Raw genomic sequence first — 24,211 nt, 5'->3', positions numbered from 1 at the left:
TTTAAGCTATATATTGCCACTTTAATAAATACAACTGCCCGGCAAAAAAAAAATATAATCATATTGCAATCAACGTTAAGATTTATTTAAAAAGTTTATTATAAAGTGATCACCTCATATAGAAAGGCAATCACTTATTTTTTTGTTAATAAACTTTTCTAAAAAATATATTCACCCCTGAATATATTCCATATCTACAATCTTCTGCTTATTCGCTTGAAAATATAATCTATTCACATTTCTAATAAGCGTATAAGGTCGTTGATTTCAAAAGTATTGTCTATGTGATTTGTTTAGGAAGTTAACTTTATCAAAATCAAATAAAACCCCATTCCGCTTTCTCCACAATTTTATAATCAAAAAGCAAACAATTGATTCGCAATTTGTTGACTAATAAAGTTGGTCATCGGGCAATGAAGCTGATTAACACTTTGGGCCCGATATAAACACATCGATTGGATAGTTTGGGTCCCGACAATTTGGCAATATTTAATTAACCCAGTTGAAGATCCCCTTTGCAACTCGCTTCGAGAATACAGATTGTAATATTTGCTATTCACAGAAATATTTGCATATCGCCGTGAGGTTTTTCCCGCCGCAGATTCTGGGAAGGTTTCGGGTGAATCGTTCATGCCTGGCTGAACCGCTAGCTTCATTAGGGCCTGTGTTTATCCAAGCAATTAGAGCCTCAAATTTGGCAGAGATCGCCGGGTAGGCCGTGTGAATTGGAAATGCAAATAAAGAAGCTTCGCATCAAATCGAATCACATGACTTTAATTGAACTTGGCGTGTCATAAATATGTGAGTGGCGGGATGAGTTGGAGATGAGGGTGTTACAACTAGAGGGTTCAGAGGTCGACTGGCTTAAACGCGAGCCGATAGGATGACGGGATCGGCCTCCACCTCGGCCACCTTCTCCTTGAGCTTCTCCTCGTCCTTCTTCAGCTTCTCGATGGGCTCCTCGGTGGTGGTGGTGCTGGTGGTGGAAGTGGAAGTGGAAGTGGTGGAGCTGCCCACGATGGTCAGGATGGTGGTTGAGCTCTTCTCCGCCTCCTCCTTCTCCGCCGCTTTGGCGGTGGTGGTCTCCTCCTTCTCTGCCACCGTAGTGGTGGTGGTCACCTCCTCCGCGACCTTAGTGGTGGTCACCGCATCCGTCTTGGTAGAGGCTTCCTCGGTGGTGGCCAGGGAACCTGCAATGGCCACCGCCTCCTCCACACTCTCAATGGGAGCCGTGGACGTGATCGAGGTCTTGGTGATGCTAATCTTGGTCTGCTTGCCATCACTGCTGTCGCTGCTCGAGTCCTCCTTGATGGTGGCCGAGATCAGCTTGGTGTGGTGCACCTGGAAGGTGGGGATCAGCGACAGGGCACCGCCATTGTGTGGCTGCACCGAGACATGGTCGATGACCAGGTGGGCGGGCACACCATCCTCGCTGTTGGGCACCTTCCTGGTGGTCTGCAGCAGAATCTTGCGGGCCAGGCCATCGTCCGTGGAGGTGGCGGCAGCATCTGTGGCCGGGGTGGACTCATCTGATCGCTTGGTCAGCGCGTGGTCCTCATCATCTGCGATTGCCGCCTGGGACTCGGGCTTCACCTCCTCCACTTCGCTGCCTGGAGCACTGGCCTGGTGCAGACTCAGCGCGGACTGGAACAGACTGTCCTCCAGATCTCCGATCAGGCCATGGAAAGAGATCTGCTTCAGCTCGGCATCGGGATTGGCCTGCACCTGCCGCTTGACCACTTCCTGTTTCTCCAGAGGCTGGAAGCCCGAGAAGAGATCACCCAAATCGAAGGGGGCGGCCAAGGAGGAAACCGCCAGGGTTGCCAGCAACTGAAAAAATAATGCAAAGATATGAAATGGATTGAACAGTAAAGGATACTATCCTAAGGGTAGCAGAAAACCTTTTCATTTTTTTATCATAATCATGGAAACTAGAATTTGATATAATTTTAATTTGATCTTTCCAAATTATTCGGAAGATTAAATGATTACCAAGAGAAACAATCGAAAATATATCAATTTTAGGAGCCCGAAACATTTTCTTACATTTTTAGAAACATTGTACCATCTAAAACCCCTTATAATATCCCTACTCACGGTGGTTAGCAAAGTGCACTTCATGGCCACTGCTATTGCTGATTTTGTCCGGATGGGTTGTGTTCAGCTCCAAGCTCAGATCGGAAATAAGTTTACGGCCCAGTGGCCGGCGACTTTTTAAAGTTTTCCGGCGCCCGCCGAACGGCCGACTGAAAGTTGTGGCTAAGCTTTATTATTAAGTTCAGTTAGCACATAGATCGCTTGGTTTGCCGAACTTGTTTTGGTGCCTGCGCGTGCTACTCCCTCGATGTTTGGGCCCAAACCTATTTTATTTTTTATTCCTTCGTGCTCTGTTTGTTGGCCAACTTCTAAGTATCGACACTGGAAGAAAAGATTTAAGAAAATGTTGTAAAATTTAAAATATAAACATTTTTTTGGAAGTATTCCTATTTTGAAGAGAAAAAGCATGGCACTTTCTCTTTCTAACATATAAAAGTCTGATAATACAATCTTTTTATCGTGTTTAACGAACATTTTTCATCGTGTAAAAAAATTTTATTTTTGCTGGAACATCTAATCTTATAACTATTATTATTTATATTCAAAAGAAAAATCATCTTCTTATTAGAACATAATATTTCCAACTATCCAAATGAACGATAATATCATAGACCTTCATTTCGCTGCCAATTCGGGTTAATTAGTTAAAAACTTAAATATATCCCAAGGATTTACAGATTGGAGATTGAAAAGCGTCTTCTGTGCTATATGACCCAGGAGTTTTTGAGGCCCATCTGAAAGCGCCGCTGTTAAATCCAAGTTGATTGTCTTAATTGTGGCAATTAACATATATTTACTAAAATAAATGCCAAATACGATTCCAAGAAGGCAACCAAAATAAAAACAATACAAGTCTGGAGACTTCGAAAGGCCAAAACAATCGTCCAAAAAAAGAAAACATGTCCATTTGACAAACACGCGCTATAAACCGCAAATTATTTATGCGATATGATATTCACAAGATATTTCTGCATCCCTCAGATGACTGCACTTTAGGGCAATTACAACTGTGCCTCTTTAACACTTCATAATTAGAACGGTCGCCATGAGATCACCGGGGCACAAAGTTGATATGCGAAATGTGCAAATTAATTTCGAAAATTTTCCGCTGAAACAAAGGTCCATGCTCAGGTGAAAACTTGTTGAAGAAACGTGCCTGGAAACCGATTTGCCTCCATATCGAAAAACCGCAAAACGTTTACTGCGGCTTCGATTCGCCGGAGAAAGACTGCAGGCCAAAAAAAAAGAAACGAACAATCCAGGCGGTCATGAATGAAAGTCAAGATCTGGCTGGTTATGCCGGAGAATGGGCGGCTTTAGGCGGTTAGCTCCAGTGTGGAATATCTCGAATACCAGGTGGGTTATAAAAATCTTTAAAGTTTTTAATTTGATTAAACATATTATGGCGGGGGATGTGCGCAATATCTCAACATCTCAGCGCTAATTCTGGTTCAGAGTCAACATATTTTCGGTAGCAGTCGAAGTTCTATAATTAAAGGTTCCTTACTTTGTATGCTATCGTGAAACTTGAAAGCATGTGGAAAAACAAGTGTCAGCAAAACTGAATAATAAATGGCATACAATGGTTTTTTCTTTAGACTAGGTTCTTTTGATGTACATATTAAAATATATTTAAATATATGTAAAGACCCTAATATATATTAAGAATAATAACTAATATTAGCTAGTCATAGTCATTATTCTGACTTCAAAATAAAAAAAATGTTAAAGAATTCTAATAAATTTAATTTATAATTTTAATTTATAAATTCAATCATTCTGTAACTTTTCTATAAAAAAATTACAATAAATACTAATAATAATCCTTCGATTCAACATATTTAAGCTCACCTGTATAAAGCTAGAAGAAACTTCAAAGAAATCAAGCTTTGATTTCTAGAAGAAAGTGATTTGCCACGGGTTGGTGATATTTCATTATCATACCGGGCGTATGCGTAATACTAAGAGCTAAGAGCTACAAATCCAATGAAGCTTAGCATGTGATGAAGAAAACTCTCACATTGCATATTAAATGCAAAAGATTTGGAATATTAAGCGGTCAAAGCACATGCCCACGTCAGTCGGGGCGTATGCGTAATGTGAATACTCGCCACTTGGCAGACGGGCGCGTGTCCACAGGCCACATGCAATAATCCCGGCAAATGCGTCACCAGAGGTGCAATGTTTATGGACTTATTTTTGGCCAGATCCGAGGCGTAAACACCAAGTCGAGATGTGCGTAGACAGCCCTTGCCAACGGTCAATATTTGTGGGGATGGCGATTCGACTGGGGGACAGACCCTGGGACACGCTCCCAAAACGAGCACAATTAATTAGAGTCTGGGTCTCTCGAAAACAATCGCCAGTCCCCGGTTCCAAATGAAACGGAAGCCTAGAAACTGGGGATGAAATGTGGAGACTCCGGAGAGTGGCAAACCTGTCGGGCAATTAACAGTTGTCGATAATTACGCGGAATCGCGCCTCGCCAGCGGACCCGGCCGAAGCTCGCCGCCGCTATAAAAGCGCTCCGATCTGCACTAATTAACTTTAAACGCGCGAAAGTCAACGAAGGCGAGGCACCGGAGCCAATATCCCAGCAGAGCTACACAGCAGGCCGTCTCCGTCTTCCTACAGCCCCCAAAAAGCCTAAGCCGTAAGATGCAGGTCCACCAGGCTGTCTTTGGAGCCGCCGTGCTCGGCATGCTGTTGGCCATCGGAGGCTCCCTGCCCGTTCTGGATGTCAGCTCTGGCATCGACAACGCCACCATCGAGGAGCTCAGAGCCAGCGTGAACGACAGCCCCAAGAATCTGTAAGCTGAAAATGATATAAAATAATATAAAAATATTTTTGTTACAAAAGTTCCTGGCAAAATTTGTGTTAGAACAGTAAAAAGTATTACATTTTATATAATATGGTGTTAAAACATAGAGATTTAAAATTATTAGATACAATCAACCACAAATTTCTAAGAAGTTCAACATAATACTAGTTTAAAAAGAAATATGGTGTTAGAACATGAAGATTTATAGGATTTAATATCATTAGATTTAATACACCACAAAGGTCTAAGAAACAACAGAGGTCTATGGTTCAACATAACACTACTTCAAAAATGTAGTGAAAAAATGTGGAAAATATTGTTACTCGTCATTATAAAGATCATAACTTTTCAAAATATTTATAATGTAGATTTTATTATAAGAGGTTATTATAATTTTAGTACGCATATTCATTTCTTGTGCCTGCTCTCTACAATTATATAGTGTTAATTGCATATAATAACTCAACACATTTCGCATATAATAACGCAAAACATAGAATTTTGTTATGTAGAAATAACCAGAATTATTTATTATCACATATCTATACCACGTAGAAAGGTTCCTAACTGGTTTTTGTTTTCTTTCCAGCTATGTGGTCAAGGCGGTGGTCTACGAGATTGGCATCCTGACGGAGGTGGGCGAAAATGACACCAGTTTCGAGAGCCAGGAGCGCGTGGATCTGACCTTCTATGACACGCACAGCAACAAGAGCCACATTGACCTGGGCAACATCCCGCTGCCCATCCAGACGAACGTCACCGGCCAAGTGCTAACCGGTATTGCACCCGTCAACCTAGGAGCTTTCAGCAGTCCCCAGGAACTGCTGGAGACCCTGCCCCTAACCGGTAGCATTGTGAACATCACGCACAGCGACACCGCCTTCTATCAACTGAGTAGATCCAACACCAGTGCCGCCGACAAGCCACAGATCCTCGACCAGGATGCACTGGCCAAGCTCACCCATGCGGCCCAGCTGTTCCCGCCATCGTCGACAATTGGCCAGTCGGTGCCCATCAATCCGGCCGCCGATAACGAGGTGGCCCAGGCGGAACCCGAGGATTAGGAATCTCATCGTGATGCAGTGCGTTGCTCTCAACCATACAACCTATAAATACGTATACACTAGATCTACTTAGTTTTATGGCTTCACACACTTAAGTACCTACAGTGCTAGAAAAGACTGGATGGGTGGACAAGGGATCGGCACTATTGCCTTGGTCACATCACAAGGTTGGAATTTCACTTTTCTATTGTAAAGTAAAAATAAATTTCGCATTAGTGCTAGGTAAATGTGGTGTCCGATCTTTCCAACTGGTGTTATCTGGTCTTTGGGCGGTGCGAGGTGGTCATGTAGTCATGTGAGTGGCAAATGCTAAAAGCATTCCAATCACTTGTCACCTCTGACGTCGGCTGGATAGATGGAGTGGATCCAAAAGTTAGAGGCCCGACTCAGAGACCCCTCCTCAAAGGTGCAATGAAAATCATCTATGATCTTAGCATTTTTATATTAACTAGGTTTTTAATTTTCTCATTTTCAGTTGGTTTGTTGTTGTTGTTGTTGTTGTTGGTTGGTTGGTTGTGTGTGGTTTTGCTTTATAACTGTAGTACATGGGGGACCTTAGGTGGTAATAGATGATATATACTTTAATATTAATAGATAATGTGTAATATAAATATAAGTTTAAACTTGTACACAAAAATTAAAATGTCGAACGTCTCTCAGATCAGTGTAGAAGAGTCCTCTCCCCTGCGATTCGCTTCGCTTCGAGTAACTCTCTGTGCCTCATCGACTAATCGCAAAAATAAGCTAGAAGATTCGAGAGGAGAACGAAACGAAGCACGCCGAATTACGTGGGCGGGGACCTATTCAAAATGTATATACATACTGCAACACACATTTGGATACTCGTAGTTCTCGTATAAATAGTTTAGTTTTTAACTAATTTACATAGTCATCATGCTGACGATGCGCTCTGGCGGCTTCTTCATAATATGCTTTAAATATAGTTAAATATATATATGTATGTATGTGGTATATTTTAGTAGTAGCTACAACTTCAACTTATGTGCACACTCCAAAACGTATGTAACTAAAATCCGTAACTAGTATCTCTATCTGTATCTAGGCCGTTAGCGTTATGTGTATCGCGATCCTGTAGCTGGTGGTGTGTTGGTGATTAAACCGCAGCGAATTGCGGGCTACTCTAGTTTAGTCAGGGGTCACAGGTCAGGTGGTCAACACTCCGGCTTTCCACTCAACTCCTCCTCCTCCTCTTCCTACTCCTTCTCCGCTTCAGTTTCCTTTTATAATCTTGTTCTTTATACAATTCGACTTACACAAGTAAAAGGGCGTGACCTTGGGCGGCAAGGTCGCGTTCGGCTTAAAAACAAAACTAATGTTAAAGCGCTGTCAATGCTGCAAACTTTGCGAGATTAGGTTTTTGGTTGATCCAACACGCTCTTTAATCTGCAAAGATAAAAGAAAATGTATAAATAGAAGCCCGCTTTGTAGGAAATACAATCACAAAATTTATAAGATAATAATCTTTGGACAATTTCTAGCCGTTTTCTGTTTTTGAAAAAGCCTAAAGTTGTCTAAATCAAATATCCAATTCAACTATCAAAACCTAGATTCCGATCTAGGATATACGTACCTATGACATGACTCTCCATATTTGTGATGCGTGGCTTCGATGCGGGCTGTGGTATGATGGTGATCTCATCGTTGATCTTAAGCGGCTTCAGCAGCGAGTCATTGGCCGCTCCCAGCGAACTGCGCGACATCCCTGCCCCAGATCCCGACCCGCTGGACTGCGCGCTGTTCTTCTTGCTGTCCATAGCCTTCCTGGCCACGGTACTGTGAGCGGTATACACATGCGTCTCAAACTGTTTGTACATGCCGAAGGTCGCCGTGCAGACGGTGCACTTGTAGGACAGGTGAGCGGGCTTCAGGGTCATGTGGTGATCGCGCGACACGTGATTCAGCAACTTCCATTGGTACATCTGCAGAGGAAAATAGACAACATTAGAATTTACTCATTTAGGAGTCAGGATATTACGAAGACTTACCCTTCCACAAACTGGACAGCGTCCGGCATCCTTGCCCTTATTGGCAGCCTCCTGCATGGAGCTCGTGACCAAGCCATGTGAACCCAGTAAATGCCGCTCCAAGCCCTGATCCGTAAAGAACCGGAACTGACACTTTTGGCAATTCAATGGCGGCCTATTGTAGATCATCTTGGGATGAATCTGTGCGAAACAAAGTTATAATTAGCAAAAGGGAAAACGGGACAAATGGAAACTCAGCTGTACCTTCACTTTGTGCATCCACTGCATGTGGTTGCGCAACTGCTCCAGATCCTTAATGTAGCCATCGCAGATCTCGCAGATGACAAACTGCGCCTTATTGTTGCCGCTGGGACTCTGGCCAGGCTTCATCCCTGCAGCCGCTTGTGGCGCCTTGCTGGACGAGGCACCCGCTCCGGCGCCCACCGAGCTCTGTCGAGGTAATGGCGTTATCGAGATGCTGGGCTGTCCGGCCATCGGCTTCTTGGACGCCTGCTTTAATAAAAAGTTATTCGATTAAAACCGGTTTATGAGAGGGATGTGGAGTTAATGTTGGTACACCAATACATAAAAGAAACTTAATTCCAAATACTTGAGGTATACAACCAAAAAGATTGAATGCAATCGATTTAAGATGACCTTACTTTAAGATTTCAATTATGATGTATAAGAATATTGAAAATATGAATTTATAAAAAAGCGCTTTGCAATTATTGAATCATAAATGAAAAATTAAAAATGTAGATATCTACGTTATCCAACTTAATGTTCCTAACCTTAATTCTAATATTAAATAACTTAAAATATATATGCAACTTTAAAGGTTGACGCCTTAGCTTACCTGGACAAGCTGTCCGGCAGCCAGCTGATAGCTGTTTGGCAACGAAAGTCCCGCACTCATTGAGTTGCCTCCTCGCACAGGCGCCGGATTGCGCACCATGTTCTGCTTGGGTGGCTGCGGGGCTCGCTGTCGCATCTTGGCCGCATTCTGGGCGGCTAACGCAGCTGCCTGCAGATTATTCCTGGCCTGCGCTGCCGCCTGCTGCTGTTGGATGTTGGCCAGAGCGGCCTTTTGTGCTGCCGCTTGCGCAGCCATGGCCTGAAACAGATAATGCCGATTAAAAACAAATCAATCAAAGATTTACTGCAGAAACACCTACCTGATAAGCGGTGGCGGTGCCTACAAGACCGTGACGTGGCTTGATGCGCGGAATCTTTGCCGGTGCCTCCCAGTCGTTTGGCGGCGCCAGATTCAACTCCGGCCGGAACTTCTTGGCGCAGACCGGCTGATGGCGCGCCAGCTTAGCCTTGCCGTTGTCCTCGAAGCCGCAGTTGGGACACTGGTGGTAGGGCAGTGGCTTTATTAGTCGCGCCTTGATATTGTGCACCGCCTCCATGTGGTAGACGATCTCCGTGGCGTTGCGTATCTCGAACGTGCAGAAGTTGCACTTGTACAGCACTCCGTTCATGTGCGGCGTCTCGTAATGATTGGCCATCGCCATGGCGGACTCCGACTTGAAGTTGCAGAACTCGCAGCGCTTCATCCGGAACTTGAAGGGGGCGTTTTTCGTCTTGGATGCCTGCAGGTTGCCCGACAGCGCATTGATGGCCATCTCAAACTCCTTGGAGTTCTGCACCTGTGCCTTTCGCATCTTGCGCTTCTGCAGACGCAGGAGATCCGCCTGAACGTACTCTTGCACCAGACCCACGCCAATGTCCATAAAGAACTTGCCCAACGGACTTTCAAAGTAGTTCTCCTGTCCGGGCTTGATGCCGGCTGGATTGTTGATCGGCACTCCGCCAGCTGTAGCCAAAGCGGCGGCGGGCTTTATGGCCACCTTCAGGGCGCTCAGGTCGTCGTTTGCCTCCTTGATCAGCACCTTGGTGCGCACCCCCGACTCGGAATCGTCGTCGTCATCTTCGTCATCATCATCATCCGACTGCTCCGACCAGGACTCGTCGTCTCCTCGCTTTTTCTTTTTTTTCTTGGCGCCATCTTCACCCTGCTCCGCTGGCTTGTCCTCTTTGTTCTGCTCGGTCATCATGTCGAACTCGTCACCCTTATCCGCCTCGGCCAAATCCTCTGCAGACAACGCATACTTGGTCTCAATGGCCTTGACCACCTCGCAAATGTTCTCGTGCGGTGGCTTCTCGTAAATGTAGGGCACAATAAAGGAGGGCGCTTCCAGGACGAACATGTCGTCGGTGAGGCCGGGCAGCAAGTTGGCATTGTTGGTCATGCTGGGCAGTCCGGTCAGCGATAACGTCGGCGGATTCAGTTGCACTGGATTGACGCTAATACCTCCCGCCATGGGCACCAACTTGGGCGGCACAACACCCAGATTGGTGGCCGCTCCCGTCACAGCATTCGTTATGGTCACCGGATAGACTGAATCCCGCGGTCCGGGAACAGAGCTCGGGCTACCATCGTGTGGCATCAGCGAGCGGGCATCCTTGATGGTCAGCTGTCCCATTCCCGAGGGCGTCGAACTACGCTGCCTCTTGTGACTGGGCTGCTGAAGCTGCAGGTCATCTAGGTCGCTCTTGCGCTTGCCGCTTGGTGAAATACTTGGCGGTGTGTCGTCTTCAATCACGACGCAGTCATCGTCGTCGTCATCGTCCTCATCATCATGCACGGGCGGCGGCGGCGGCGTGGCCTTAACTGCTGGGGGGAGTTTCTTTACTGGCGGCGGTGGAGCTGGGGACTCTGTATCCGAATCGGAAGCTATCAGCACGGCATCGTCGGAGGATTCTCCACCGCTGGATGAGGCCGGTTTGGCTGCCTTCTCGGTGGGCTTAGCCGCCTCCTTGTGGTCCGTGAGATCATGCATATCCTCGTCACTGTCCTCGTCCAGGTTGACCACACCGCCGTCGGAGGAGGCGACTGCCGCCTTGGCCTCTGCTAAGCTGGCTTGGCCGTTCTCCTTCTGCTTGGGGCTGGTGCCAAATCCATTCTCCTGCTTTGCCGGGAGCTCCACCGCATCGTCTGCTTCGCTGGCCAGACTCTCTTCGCCATCCAGATGGGGTTTCTTTCCCCTGGCCAGCTCCTCTTCCTGGACCGTCGCTGCTCCCAGGGGATCTTCGGCCTCGCAGCTGTTTTCCGCCGTGCTACCGATCTTCTCGGCCTCGTCTTCGTCCTCGGGCTCATGATCCCCATCTCCATTGGTGGTGGCCTCCTCCTCTTCCTCCTCATCTTCTTCATCCAGCTTGGGCTCCTTGGAGCTACTGCTGGTGATCTGTGAGTCCTCGTCATCGTTCTCCAAGTCGTTTTCCTCTTCCACCACCTCATCGGCGTCCACCTCCATTAGCTCCTCGGGCGCTGGTGCTTGTGGAGAGGCCTGGGCCACATCCTCTTTGGCGATGTCCTTGTCACCGGAGGCCAGGAGTTGCAGCTTTTCCTTGGATGGTGCCTCCGTCAGGTTCTCCTCCTTCTGCTGCTCGAGCTCCTCCTCCTCCTCCTCGATCACCACTGCCTCTGTTCCAACTCGCTCATCATCATCTGCTGATGCTGATGCTTTGGACTGTTTTGGGGAACTTGATGCGCTGGCAAGCTTTGTCGTGGGCTCGGCCACGCCCTCCGGCAAAACGACATCGACTTCAGTCATTTGAGGTCCGTTCTCTGCTCCGTGGAATGTGCCCAAGTCGGTTTATCTTCCAGCTGTTTGTGTTTCTGCAAGAGACATATGGAAAAAGTGGGGAATTAAAATTTAAACTCGGTAAGGGATCTTCTTTTTTTTAATGAATGGGGGGAGCGCTTCTTTAGACCAACCGGAAAAATTGGCACGTTAAAGAAAACTAAAGTATCAAAAAGCAACGAACGAGCAGCACAAAGCGCAGCGCGCAAAGAGTAAAAATAAAAAAAGAGCTAAAACTGCAGAAAGAGGAGGGTGAAGAGGGCGGGCGAAAAGAAGAGGCGAAAAATTAACAATCACCGAAAAATATTTGAAAATCTAGGTGAATTAAAAAAGGTGAATTCAAGAAAAGGCGGACCAAATAAAAAGGGCAAGAGGCTAGGGAAGGGAAGGGGGGGAGTTCAAAGAATGGTTTAATACAAAATGGCTGCCATATTGGATTAAAACTAAAATACAATTTAATATGTAATGTAAGTATGTAAATGGCTTTACACTGCGAGAAAAAAATCGAGGCAGGGCAGGGGGAGTTATTGTTTGCCTATGTACATATATGTAATTTATATACTTTGACATAAACACACACTTACATACATATGTATAAAAACATATATTTATATGAAATGTTTGTATGTACAAACGAACAGTTACCGAGCAGAGCCAACAAAACGATTGACATACATACAGACACAAACGCACACACACCGCTTGCACATATATATATACAATCTATATATATACAACAGCACATATATATGTACGAATGTTTGTATGTAAGCAAAGGGGCAGGGGCGCAGGGCGGGGGGCGGCACGGATGACGACGTTTGGCTATAGCTTTTTTAGTTGTTTTTGTTGCTCGGCTGGCGGCATGGTGGAGTATTCTACTGTTGTTGTTGTTGTTGTTGTACTTTTTTGGTACAGGAGCGTGTTTTTGCGCTAGTGCTTGCTTGTGTGTGCGTGCGTGTGCGGCGCTTGCTTTTGCGAGTGTGTGTGTGTTTTTCTGCTTCTATGTTGGATCTCACCTTACTTTTAAATTTAAATATTTTATAGCAAAAAAACTTGGGTTCTTTTCAAATTAAAAACATTTTTCTGCAGCTTTTCGGCATTGTTTGTTTTTAGCCGCACTTACATTCACATTTTCCCCTTCACACTCGGCAGGTTGTTGTTTTGTTTCGCCTCCCTTTTGCTCCCCCGATCACAATAAACAAAATAAATACTGGTTTCAAAAATCAAGGATCGTTTTCGTGGCGAAAAAACCAGGGAAAATCCGAAAATTTTGCGTGGGGTTTTTTTGTTGAAGAAAAAACTGAGTGGAAAGAACGCCGAAGGCGGAGACACAAGAGACGAGCGAACGAACAAGCAGACAAGGCAAACTGGAAATGTGTGAGGCGGAAAAAGCAAAAACAGAGTTGCAACGAACAGCCGGGGCGCGCGCAGGGTTGCATCACGTTATCGGCCATCGACTATCGGCCATCGATAACGAGGGGCGATTGCCGAATTGCTTTGCCAATTAAATAAATATAATTGCCACATTAATGCATATTTTTTCTTTATAAAAAACCGCAAACACATTTACTTTGCCGGCGAGAAAGAGAGAGCTCTCTCTTGTTTTCAAAACGCCTCTCTAAAATAGCGAACAACCGTGGGAAGCGCATGGCCCGCACACATGTGCCTCTGTATGGCTGTGTGTGTGTGTGTGTGTGCATGAATGGAATGGCGTGGAATGGGAGGGAAAACAAATTTGACAATTGTACGCGCGCCACGAACGAAATGAACAAAACAAAACTGAAACGGCATTGCTTGTCGCCGGTTTTACTTTGATGGATTTATGCGAATCGGCATGTGCAGAAATTCAAATAGAGCGCGCGAAAAGTATGTAATTGTTCTAAATATCGCAAATGAATATGGCAAGTTGCGGCTCCCCCGCCGCCACGCCCCCTTCACCAACCGCCTCACCCACACAGACATACAAACCCATACTAGCGTCTTAAACTGTATACTCATCACGATACTTTTGCTGATGCTTCTTCTTTCTCCTCCAACTTATTTCAGATTACGCTGCCCCTCTCTTTCGCACCCACGGCCCCGGCATATATACAACCGTACATACCTATCTATATGTATACATACAACTAAATATGTATGTCCGTATGTAAGGCTCTGTATGTTTGTATATATATATGTAGTAGTAGGTGTGTGTATGTCTGTGCGATTTGGTCTATATGCAAGTACAAAATTTGAAAGTAACCCGCTTGTGGCGCATTTTCCATCCCCTTCCCTTCAACTTCCCACCCCACCCCCGTGATCATCATCGAATCGGTAGAGGTCGAAGGGCATCCGGAGCAAGGAGTAAGTCACCTAACCAATCGCCATCATCACCATCGCTGGGCCCCATTAAAGACCCCGTCCCCGTTCCCGAACCCGAGCCCCGAACCCTAACCCAGAGAACCCAACTATCGCCGCACTTTATGTTATACATACACGTGACCTTTTTCGATATCAAGTAAATTAGCCAATTCATATTTCGGACTGCCAGGTTGAGCGAAAATTACTGCGGCGAATCGGTTTTAAAATCTGTTCTATTGGATCGGAACTGAAGATAAGATATAGATACATTTTAAATGAGTTTGATCGCGAATTTAATATGTCATTAAGAGGGAATTTGGCCAATTACCACATTAGTTAGACAATTAAAAGATGTAATAATAACTTTAAACTTCAGCAGTCGGAGAATTGGGTGTAGTTCAACCCACGATCATAACTAAAGATACATTTCTAGTTTAATGAAACATATAGAAAACAAAATAAATTTTAAGATTTTAACTTATTTTTTTTAGCTTTTGAGTAAATAAAATAATCTAAGTATATTGGAAGTGCATAACGTATTGGATTTAAGTACAGATATGAAAATGTATCTAATCAAATCAATGATCAAAACTAAAGGTTAAACTTTATTTCATAAAAAAAAAAATTGTTGAAAAATATAAATTTAAATACAATTTAAAATAAAAATATTAATATATTCTTTTAATCACTTAATTTATAAGATCACGAATCGGTAACAAACTTAATTGGACTTAAAAATAAACAAGAACAAAGAAATTTTTATTAAATTACATAAAGATACTAGGGCGTGACTCGCTTAAAGATTGTTTTGCCAAAATGTATGACTAACGAAAAATTTCTTTTTGAAAAATAATAGAAATATGAAATGACTCAATAATGTATTTTAAACTGCAGTGGGATCAAAGCGGGATTAGTTTGAACTGATCCCTCACCTCGATAAACAAAATTGGCAATTAATTGCCAATAAATTATTTTATCTGAAGCTCTTAAACCAAAACTAAAAATGTAGTTTAATAAACATGTTGTAATCGTTCTATTTATGATTATGTTTGCCTGAGGTTACTGGTGATCTAATACTTGAATGATTCATTTGAAAAGATCAATGACTCTACTTTGATCATTAAGATTTTAATAATATCTTATTTTTAAAAAGATGATAAAGCCTTGTTTAAGTTCTACCAGTTTTTGGGAAACATGTAATATATGTACTGAAAATAAATTAAGTAGTTCACGTACAGATAACAGTTTGATATGAAAAATGGTTTTTAGGTATGACGAAATCAATGCCAAATTCTCAATACTTAAGTTATGAATGCGAATTGTAAAACTGTTCTTCAACATAATGGCTGCGTCATTCAGACTTTGATTCCGATACATACATAAGCAAAACTCGACATTTAACCTACAAAATTCGCATGGCAACAAAGAAAACCCAAAGCTCAGTAGTTAACTATCATTTACAGTTTTTGGCCTAAATCTCTCACCTTAATCATTCGCTGCGGGTTAACTGGGTTAGTGGAAGTTATTGCCGGATAATCCTCAATCCTCGGCCGTCTCGTCCTCTTCGTCCTCGTTGAAGGACAGCTTACTGCTGGCGGCCTTGGATTTCTTGCTCTTGGATTTCTCGGATCTCTTCCCGGACTTTTCGGAACTCTTGCTGGATCCGGATTGGGACTTATCCTCCTCGATGTTGGGCTGCTTGACACGCTGCTTGAAGACTATGGGCTGGGTCAGATCCGCACGCTTTTCGGCTTGTTCTGGAAAGGATTGGAAATGGGTTTTTAATTGTGGTTTAAAGCGTTGACAACATAAAAATTATAACAGGTGATACTTTATAAAATATCAAAGCTAGATCCATAGTTAGACGATTACTAATTTATAATGGATATATTATTTTATGTTAGTTCAATGATCATTCTAAAGGTAAACTGAAAATGCCAAATATGTATAGAAGTATTGGACTTTAATATAACTATTTGAACGTTTATAAGCATTCGATCAGAAACACTATTCTATCTGATAATATTTCTGGGTTCTAGAATATCATATAAGGTGTTATAAAAACAAACTTTCTTACAGATTAAGTCGCTTCCACCTTTTAATGGGTTCCGAAAAAAACCATAAACAACTAAGAATATCTTGATAAAACAAATATGGTCATAAACACAATCCGATTTTGCATATAGAAAATAGACTTTGATGGTTCCAATGCTTTATTGGATCGGAAAATGTATCTGGGTTTAAGGAATTGCAACATGACGAAGGTTGGAAAATCAGAACAGACCGCCCACCGACCCTCTTCGCCCCCCCCCTTTTCCAAGCAGCACCCACAAGATGTTTTTCTCGGCCCTGGTAAGTCCCCGCCACCGCTCCTCCTCTGCCCCTCCTGCTCCACCAACTGATTCGCAACCCGCCCCCGCTGCTCCGCCACCCCCTCACCCTCTTCCGCCCTCACTACCACCACGTAGTCAAGCCACTTTGGCCCGCTCTTTTCCTCTTTGCTCGCCTGCTTCTTTCATCATTGTCTCTCCGCTTTGGCCGCCTCCTTCATCCGTTCGTTCTTGCCCACGTTGTTTTCACCCGATTTTCTGCGCTCTTCCCAGGGGGAAGCAGGGGGACAGGAAAGAGGGCGAAGGGGGGAAGCGGAAGAGGCGGACAAAGCGAGCGGCAGCTGTTGTTAACTTCTTTGCCGGCTGCTTTATCGGCCCGCCCGCTTTGCCAATGATTTTCATCACATGTTTTGCTTTAGCGGAGCCCCCCAATGAAAATGTCAGTGTGTATGCCTCGTCGGCTAGCCAGTGTGTGTGTGCGTGTGTGAGTGTGTCTGTGCGAGGGGTGCTCCGCTGGGCAAAAAAGGGAATCTTTGGGACGGAAATTACCAAGATTGCCATGGCAACTTGGGCTTCAAAAAAAGAAATGGAATATATGCAACTACTAGCCTCTGAAAAAAAAACACACCTACTTTTTGCAACAAACGGCTGTTTTTGCACTACCGTTATATTTTCAGTGGCAAAAATGCACAAACACACGCGCGCACACATATATAAATAATGCTATGTATATATGCGCGTACATATATATATATATATTAGATATATGTAACGCTGGGCAGAAGAAGACAACCGCTCGATTCTGACTGAAAAGTTTAACTGAAAGACAAACTACAACATCCTACCTACGCACACACGTGCAACTGCCGCCGCCGTCGGCTAAGTATGTGTGAGTGTGTGTGCGAGCGTGTAAGTATGTATGTACTATATAGATATGTATATATGTACCGACCTTTGGCGGCCAACAGTTTCTCCGTTTTGGCCTCTTCGGCGGAAAGATCTCCCGGCTTAAGGACCACCACCTGCGGCAGTTCGTCCTCCCTTTCCGGCCGCGAATCCTCCCCAGAATCGTAGTCCTCCTGCTCGGTCTCCAAGCGCTGGCGCTATTACGGGATTACGGGATTACACGGCCCAGAAATTCGCATTAGAATTTCGCCCGGATTACAGAGAGCGAGACCTTTGCCAAAAACTCACCTTGGTCTCTATGCTGGGTCCTTCTTTGTAGCCAATTTCCTCCTTCAATTTCCTCAAAAAACTCGGTTCCTGCGGCTTGACGTACGAAATGTTGTTGCGCTTGGACATATCAGATGTATGGGCTGCTATAACATTGCACTTTTCGGCTTGAAAATATAATTTTTCGGCTTGCGAATATAAATTCTAGAAAAACATCTGTTTATCGAACAGTGTTGGTAAGCGCGCCTTAATAGTGTTGCTATAGGATTTCTATTTATTTTAAAATGTGAATATTTTATAAGTCCAGTAGTATTAGTTGAAAATTTTAAGTTAAAGCTTGCTTATGTATTTGTTTAAATCCCTTGTTTTTGTTTGTTTAAGTGCTATCGATAGCAGCGATAACTAACAGCTGTGCTAGAGATGGTTAGGTGATGCCCATAAATTACTTACTGCTAGGTGAATGGACAGCATTGTTTTTAAAGGCGGTTTCTTCTTGTAAAAAGATTACAATTTAAATAAGGTTTATAAAACCGATGTATTTTAACAGATTTGAAAGTGGTAATCAATAATGTAAGGTGTTTGTTTCATTTTATAAATTTATTTCCCCTCACCAACTGCAATTTCCCTTGAGAAAATCTATTTTCCCGAGACTTGGAATCAATTTGCGTAGATATTTATACTTCCTCCTTTGCCTCCTTTTTGCCAATCAAAAAAATGGGCGCATAAAACTGTCGCATAACTTGCAAATTTTCCGCTTCACCTGGAATTCGATGCCCCGAAACAGAAATTTGATCGCAACTGACAGCAAAACAATACACAGCGGCATTCATCAACGTCATTTTGCGATGTCGTATGCACAGCTTCCTCCTCTATGGAATCCCCTTTTCGGGTAGACCCCCACTGCTGTGGAACATAATAAATCATCTGCAAATTGATTTCAAAACTTCGACAGCTAACCAAAAAAGTGCTGCCGAAAAAAGGAGGCAAAATAAAAGCTGCAGCAAAACGGAGAAATTTTATGAGCTGCAGCATATGTCGGACAAAAACAAATAGGGTACAGTGAGAAAAATTCTTTAAATACCGTATTATAAGGATACAGCTTGAGAAAAAAATAATATAATATCCACGATTCATAGTTCTTCTCATTTATAACAAATTAAAATAAACAAAATAAAATATTTTGAAAATATTGATCTAGAAATGAATAGCTAAAATTATTATTTTTGATTTCCTAACAAAGTATTTAAATTTTAAAAATATACATATTAAGGTGCGTAAAAAACATTTCTATTTTGGTAAAACATTGTTGTTACTTTAGTCTGCCTATGATACCAAACATGTTTTATAATTAACAAAATCATGGTTACATATCAATCATCAATGTAAAATCGAAAGCTTTTAGTACGTGAAATATTTATAATATCTGTATTATTCTTTCTCTGTGGGGGAATCCTTTCCCCAAAACAAAAATGAAACTCCGATTTCTGCATTCTGGCACGCTCTGGAAGCGCTCCCCCAAAGGGTTTTCGCAGGTCCCCCAACTAATATCAAATTGATAGCTTTTAAATTTGATTTCGCGTCTTATCACCGACCGCTTAAGCGAGCAGTTTCGGATCTGCAGACCCCGTATCACTTCGCAGCCCCACACCCCCCCACGATGAAAAAACAAATGGAGTGTACCGGGACGAAGGACCACCCCCTCATGCATTAAAAATGAGGATGGCAGGGCATTTGATGCTGTGCAAGTGCAACGTGGCGTATGCTTGTTGTGTTTTGTTTTGCTCGCTTTGCGTCCGCATTGAAAATACATTGAAAATGCCGGTGCAACACAAGTGTTTCGGCCTTGATACTATACGATATAGCATATATGTATACCATATATATTGGACATAGAGTCATCCATCCGTCCCATGCAGGCAGCCATAGGCTTCAGTCGCATGCTGGCCAACTAATATCGAGAACTCTTGAGAACCCAGAGCCTCAGCCTCAGGAAAATGTTATCACAGTCTGCATCCGGCACGGAGTCCTCTGCCTCTGATTCTGCCGAAGTGCAACTCGGCGACTCGGTTCACATTCCGCTTTTCAGTTTCAGTTCCTCGGCGCTCAGATGCTAGTCGGCATTTGGCGCGTGCAGTTCACTTCACTCGGTCGAAAATTCCCCGGACCCGTTTAATAACAAATAACGTTCTAAAATTAAACATTTCGCGGAGGTACTGCGAGAAAATAATAGTGAATTCCCTCGTATTTTGGTAATTTATTAAGGCCACCAAGAGGAGAACTTTTCAAACTCAAAGCTATCTTCAAACTTTGTGTGTCTTGAATCCAATAAAATATACTTTAAAAACAAAACTATATATATAAAATATTTTACACTTCAGGGCTTAAAAACTGGAATTCTATTCATGTCATAAAATAAGTGCTTTATATTATTTCTATTAATCAATGGAAACTTCTTAAGAGCATAATAAACTTTAGTAGTGTATAATAAAATCTTAAATATCTTCACTTTTTAATCATTAAAATAATATTTTTTCAAATGTTGCAAAACCAGTAAAAACAAATATTTGTTAAACTTTTCTTTTTTGTTACATTTCATATTATTATATTTATAAGATCTTAAAAATTATAAGCCTAAAGAGAATGACCATTACTTTAAAAACTTAAAATCTGAAATATATAATTGTTTTTTGTGCAGGACTTTCTTAAATTTTAGAAGTTAACATAATTCTTGAAAATATTTTTAAGAACCGTTTGAATTCCAAGCAAGAGCAGATACAATTAATTGGTATACAAGCTGATATCTCTTGGATTTTTCTTTGTGTAGCTTCGGGCGATATGTAAGGCGCACTGGAGCGCAGTGTTTTAGGGACCACACTTGGTGATAGCAGCTGTCCAACGGCCAGTGATAAGCTAGTGGTTCGAACTTCCGCCCGTGGAAGGCGCTTATCGTCGCGAGTGGTTTCGCTCTGAACAGTTCTTGAAATAATATCCATTTGGTGAGAAGTGCGTGATTTTTGACTGCCCTCGATATGCGAGTACCGCTGCTCCTGCTGCAGCTGCTCGGCGTGGTCCTCCTCTCCGGAGGAGCCCGGTCCGCCTACTGTCCCGCCGGATGCACCTGCCTGGAGCGAACCGTGCGTTGCATCCGTGCCAAACTCTCCGCCGTGCCCAAAGTGCCCCAGGATACCCAAACGCTGTAAGTATTCCAAGGTCTTCGGACGGGGTATTCATCTAAAAATGAGATAAAATATATATCAAAGTTTGCTTAAAAATCATATTGGGCTTTTCGCCTCTAAATACATAAATATGCCACTAAAAGCTTGTAATATTGCATAAGTGATTATTATTTTCATTATATACCTACACTTTTTAAGCACATGTAAGTGATTTACAATTTTTTGAAAATGTTTAATAAGTTTCTTATATTTAAGAGGTTTATAAACAGCTGAAAGGTTATTTTATTACCTAGGTGATAAATAATGTTTGTTTATACTAAATTAAAATTTGGGAAAAAAAAATCTTAATAATCATGACAATATTTAATGGATTCTTTTTGGCAAATCCCTAAAATAATTTGGTTATAATTCCAAAGGTATTCTTAAATATGCCTAAATTAATGCATACTGTATATTTAAAATTTTAGAACATCATTTAATTTTACTGATGTTAGAATATTAAGCTGAAATTGATTTAAATATTATTTAATTATTCAAGCAAATTCAAATCGCATTATTTTTAAAATCAAGAGAGTTAAGTAAGAGGAGTTCTTTAAATTCATTTAACCGAAGTAGAATCCCTGACTTCTAAATGGACTTTTAATATTTGTTCTTGCCCAACTTCGGTTCCCAGTTCTCTTTCCCTGAGTGTACATAAATCAACGCGGGAGTTGGCTTGCAAATCCATAAATTAGTTTTTAATGTTTTCTGTGCACGCTGCGAAAAGTTGACAGCGTTAATTTGATGCCCCCTTTCGCCCGCTTGCCCACTTTCTCCAACGGAGTCCACCTACTCCTCCTCCTCTGAAATCCTCCTTCTCCACCGTGAATCTTCCGCCGAGCTACGCTATGTTGACTCAATTAAACGGATGTCTAACCGGCAAAAGCTGACTGGGATTTGTATATTTATCACGCTGCCTGACGCGTATTTGCATGCATGTGCAATATTTCTGACGTTGCATTTATTTTCGAAAATGTCAGCAGTTTTCGCATGAATTTTCGGGGGACCACCACTGCATCCGCATCCACATCCACATCTACATCCACATCCATTCCGCACCCATCGCATATAACTTGGCCAAATGTTTGTGGAGCATATGCATATTTATGTAGGCCGTGGCATGTCCCAAAACCCCGAGAAACATCCTTGCAACCTCGCATCCTGGTAAAATGCACCAGCTGCCGCAGCCGGCGGCAAGTTATCAGACAGAAAAACAGACTCCTCCATTGGAGGACAACAAGAAATCCGGACAGACAGAGCAAGACTTTCGTGGTATTTACGGAGAATTCAATTTCCACGGGGGTTTGAGCCGCGTTTGATGGCCGTATCTGGGAAATGCCGATTCGCGGCGGGTAAAAAGCGAAGGATTTCCATACACACACACCGCCTGTCAGGTGCAAAATGCATCCTTGTCGGGGGAATAGGCGAAGCCACTCACTTCACGTGTCAACGAATTTGGGAATTTTGGAAGCCTTAAATAAATCGATTTTATGCGGCTTTTGAAAGTCCAAAGAGCACTCAAACGGGGAATATTATCCACAGATTGTTGTGATAAGTTGGTGAAGTACTATCAAGCTTAATTTGATACGTAAACAAATAGATTTGTGAGAGAAAAAATTATATAATTAAATTATAATTTCTCCAAAGAGAAATAATTGCAGGTACTTATGGTTGAAAAAAATAGATTTTTAATTTCTGATTTAAAGTGAATTTAATAAACCGAAAGAGCATTTCCTTTGCCACCTACTGGGCCATTTTAAATTTCCTGATGGGTGCATAAAAGCCGCACTTGTCGGGAAAATAGGTGAAACCAATTAGTGCTAGTGTCAACGATTTTAGAGTCCCCAAATAAATCGATATGTTAATTAATTTTAGCTATCTGAAGTTGAGCTAGTTAAATATTCACTATAAAAAGTGTTTGCTCCTATATTTTTGTTCAATTAACTGCAAAAAAGGCAATTAATTATTAATGGAGACATGAAGTACTTTTTGCAAAATTATAATAATATTGTAGGAGTATACAGAACCTATGTTATAATAACTTCTAAAGCTTATAATTTATTGAACCATTTTACGTAAATCCCTGAGCCTGAATTTATAGGGGTGAAGGATTAGATTTTACTAAGTTTAATATGCGCAAAACGCATATTTTTTATGATTAATTGCTGAACAAACATTCGCAAATGCTCAAATATTTCACATGCTTTCACATATTTTATTTGATTTGTTGGCTATTGACACAACAATATCCATAAATATATTCTTTATTATATTACGTGTTTAAACACGGTTGACAGGTGCCAAATGGTTAGCTAACACCGACGGCTGTAAAAAATCTAGAAATTCTAAAATGAAAATAATACATTGTATGCATTTGCTGCAGAATTATTAATTGAGTTAACCAACGTATCAGCACAAAGCGAAACTATGTGCCAACAACAATGCCTTTGTAGTTAAATATTCTATTGTATAATGTGTGATTTGCATATCATCCACTCCCCCAAAAAGAATCCACATCCATTTGCAATCTCACTCGGAGGATCACATCCTTTTCCATTTGTTTGGCTCGCCACACAACAATTTCTCAACTGGGAAGAAAAGTCTGGAGAAATTGAAGAATGGGGGGAACTTGGCAGTATTTAAATTAATCTTCATTTTAAATAAGGTGATGGCTGCATAATTTATCATGCCTCGAGAGCAACAGCATTCGCCTCTCCATACAACAATAGAAAAAAATCTGAAAACACTGAAAAACAGAGCAACTTTGCGATTCGCTTTTCATTTATTACGCAGCCGACCCGTTGCACACTTTTAATTAATTTGTTTCATTTATTACTGCATGTGTCTAAAAGTTGCTCTTGCTTTTTTCCCCATCCATAAGCACATGTTTGTGCATTTTGCTCTTGTTTTCTGTCGACTCAGATTCCTGCTTTCTTTCCATAATTCTCGAAATGTTTCTCGGCAGTCGTCGAAAAATATGAGAACACATTTTCCCAGGCAGAGACACTGCCATTTTATGGCACACACATGCCAGCATTTGGTCTTCATGAAAATATTCTTTATTTAATTTTCTTAATGGCGAACATTTTGTTTACAATTTCTATCCGGAGGTCAGGAGATAAATGTCGGGCAAACACAAAAGCGACGATGTGCAAAATAGTTGATCCAAAAATATTAAGAGCTGTGAAAATCATAGAATTATTTTTCCTTTCTTATAATTTCTTTACTACTTAAATTGGTTTTGACCTTCTCAATAAAAGGAAAATAATCTTGAAGGGATTATCAACGAAGAGTTAAATTAGGTGTAATTTCTTTAAAGGACTTCTACCACATGTACCGAATATTGGGTGAATAAAAAAAACAAGGAAATAATATTTTAACTATTTGGAAAAGATAATTTTATGAAATCAATGTTAAATATTCATAATTCATTCTTCTAGTGATGTGCCCTTCCCAAAGTATCTTAAATTGTGGTTTATTTTCCTAACGATCTTCGAGAAATCCTCATTTCAAAGACTCCCTGTCAAGCCGT

The 24,211-nt window shown here is 42.1% G+C and overlaps 5 protein-coding genes across 6 annotated transcripts in view; 2 read left to right on the top strand and 3 right to left on the bottom strand.

Moving 5' to 3' along the window:
* Positions 1 to 460: 460 nt before the first annotated feature.
* On the bottom strand, positions 461 to 2,255 carry LOC119555604 (serine-rich adhesin for platelets). The gene is made up of 2 exons (XM_037867100.1): positions 2,098 to 2,255; positions 461 to 1,830 (listed from the first exon to the last, which is right to left on the bottom strand). The coding sequence occupies exons 1-2, from the start codon at positions 2,119 to 2,121 to the stop codon at positions 865 to 867; spliced, it is 990 nt and encodes a 329-aa protein (XP_037723028.1). The 5' UTR covers positions 2,122 to 2,255; the 3' UTR covers positions 461 to 864.
* Positions 2,256 to 4,641: 2,386 nt separating this feature from the next.
* Positions 4,642 to 6,212, top strand: LOC119555605. Its single transcript, XM_037867102.1, has 2 exons — positions 4,642 to 4,907; positions 5,509 to 6,212. The coding sequence occupies exons 1-2, from the start codon at positions 4,756 to 4,758 to the stop codon at positions 5,981 to 5,983; spliced, it is 627 nt and encodes a 208-aa protein (XP_037723030.1). The 5' UTR covers positions 4,642 to 4,755; the 3' UTR covers positions 5,984 to 6,212.
* A 201-nt stretch (positions 6,213 to 6,413) lies between these two features.
* On the bottom strand, positions 6,414 to 11,625 carry LOC119555603. 2 transcript variants are annotated; one of them, XM_037867098.1, is made up of 6 exons: positions 9,147 to 11,625; positions 8,828 to 9,085; positions 8,233 to 8,481; positions 7,990 to 8,169; positions 7,575 to 7,923; positions 6,414 to 7,387 (listed from the first exon to the last, which is right to left on the bottom strand). In XM_037867098.1, exons 1-6 carry the CDS (start codon positions 11,589 to 11,591, stop codon positions 7,383 to 7,385), a joined length of 3,486 nt encoding a protein of 1,161 aa, XP_037723026.1. In that variant the 5' UTR covers positions 11,592 to 11,625; the 3' UTR covers positions 6,414 to 7,382. The 2 variants fall into 2 exon arrangements, with proteins under 2 accessions (XP_037723026.1, XP_037723027.1); XM_037867099.1 differs by having other exon boundaries at positions 8,233 to 8,478.
* Positions 11,626 to 15,471: 3,846 nt separating this feature from the next.
* LOC119555606 (uncharacterized protein KIAA1143 homolog) lies at positions 15,472 to 17,703 on the bottom strand. Its single transcript, XM_037867103.1, has 3 exons — positions 17,486 to 17,703; positions 17,244 to 17,394; positions 15,472 to 15,718 (listed from the first exon to the last, which is right to left on the bottom strand). The coding sequence occupies exons 1-3, from the start codon at positions 17,591 to 17,593 to the stop codon at positions 15,501 to 15,503; spliced, it is 477 nt and encodes a 158-aa protein (XP_037723031.1). The 5' UTR covers positions 17,594 to 17,703; the 3' UTR covers positions 15,472 to 15,500.
* A 2,755-nt stretch (positions 17,704 to 20,458) lies between these two features.
* Positions 20,459 to 24,211, top strand: part of LOC119552637 (peroxidasin) — a 38,445-nt gene continuing 34,692 nt past the window's right edge. Inside the window, exon 1 of the mRNA XM_037862328.1 lies at positions 20,459 to 20,660. Coding sequence (XP_037718256.1) covers positions 20,494 to 20,660 — 167 coding nt within the window. The 5' untranslated portion in view covers positions 20,459 to 20,493. The remainder of the gene's footprint in view (positions 20,661 to 24,211) is intronic.

This window comes from Drosophila subpulchrella, chromosome 3L, assembly GCF_014743375.2.
Source record: "Drosophila subpulchrella strain 33 F10 #4 breed RU33 chromosome 3L, RU_Dsub_v1.1 Primary Assembly, whole genome shotgun sequence".
Classification (NCBI taxonomy): domain Eukaryota; kingdom Metazoa; phylum Arthropoda; class Insecta; order Diptera; family Drosophilidae; genus Drosophila; species Drosophila subpulchrella.
Note: the sequence above shows the minus strand (reverse complement) of the source record. Positions and strands in the feature narration are given on the sequence as shown.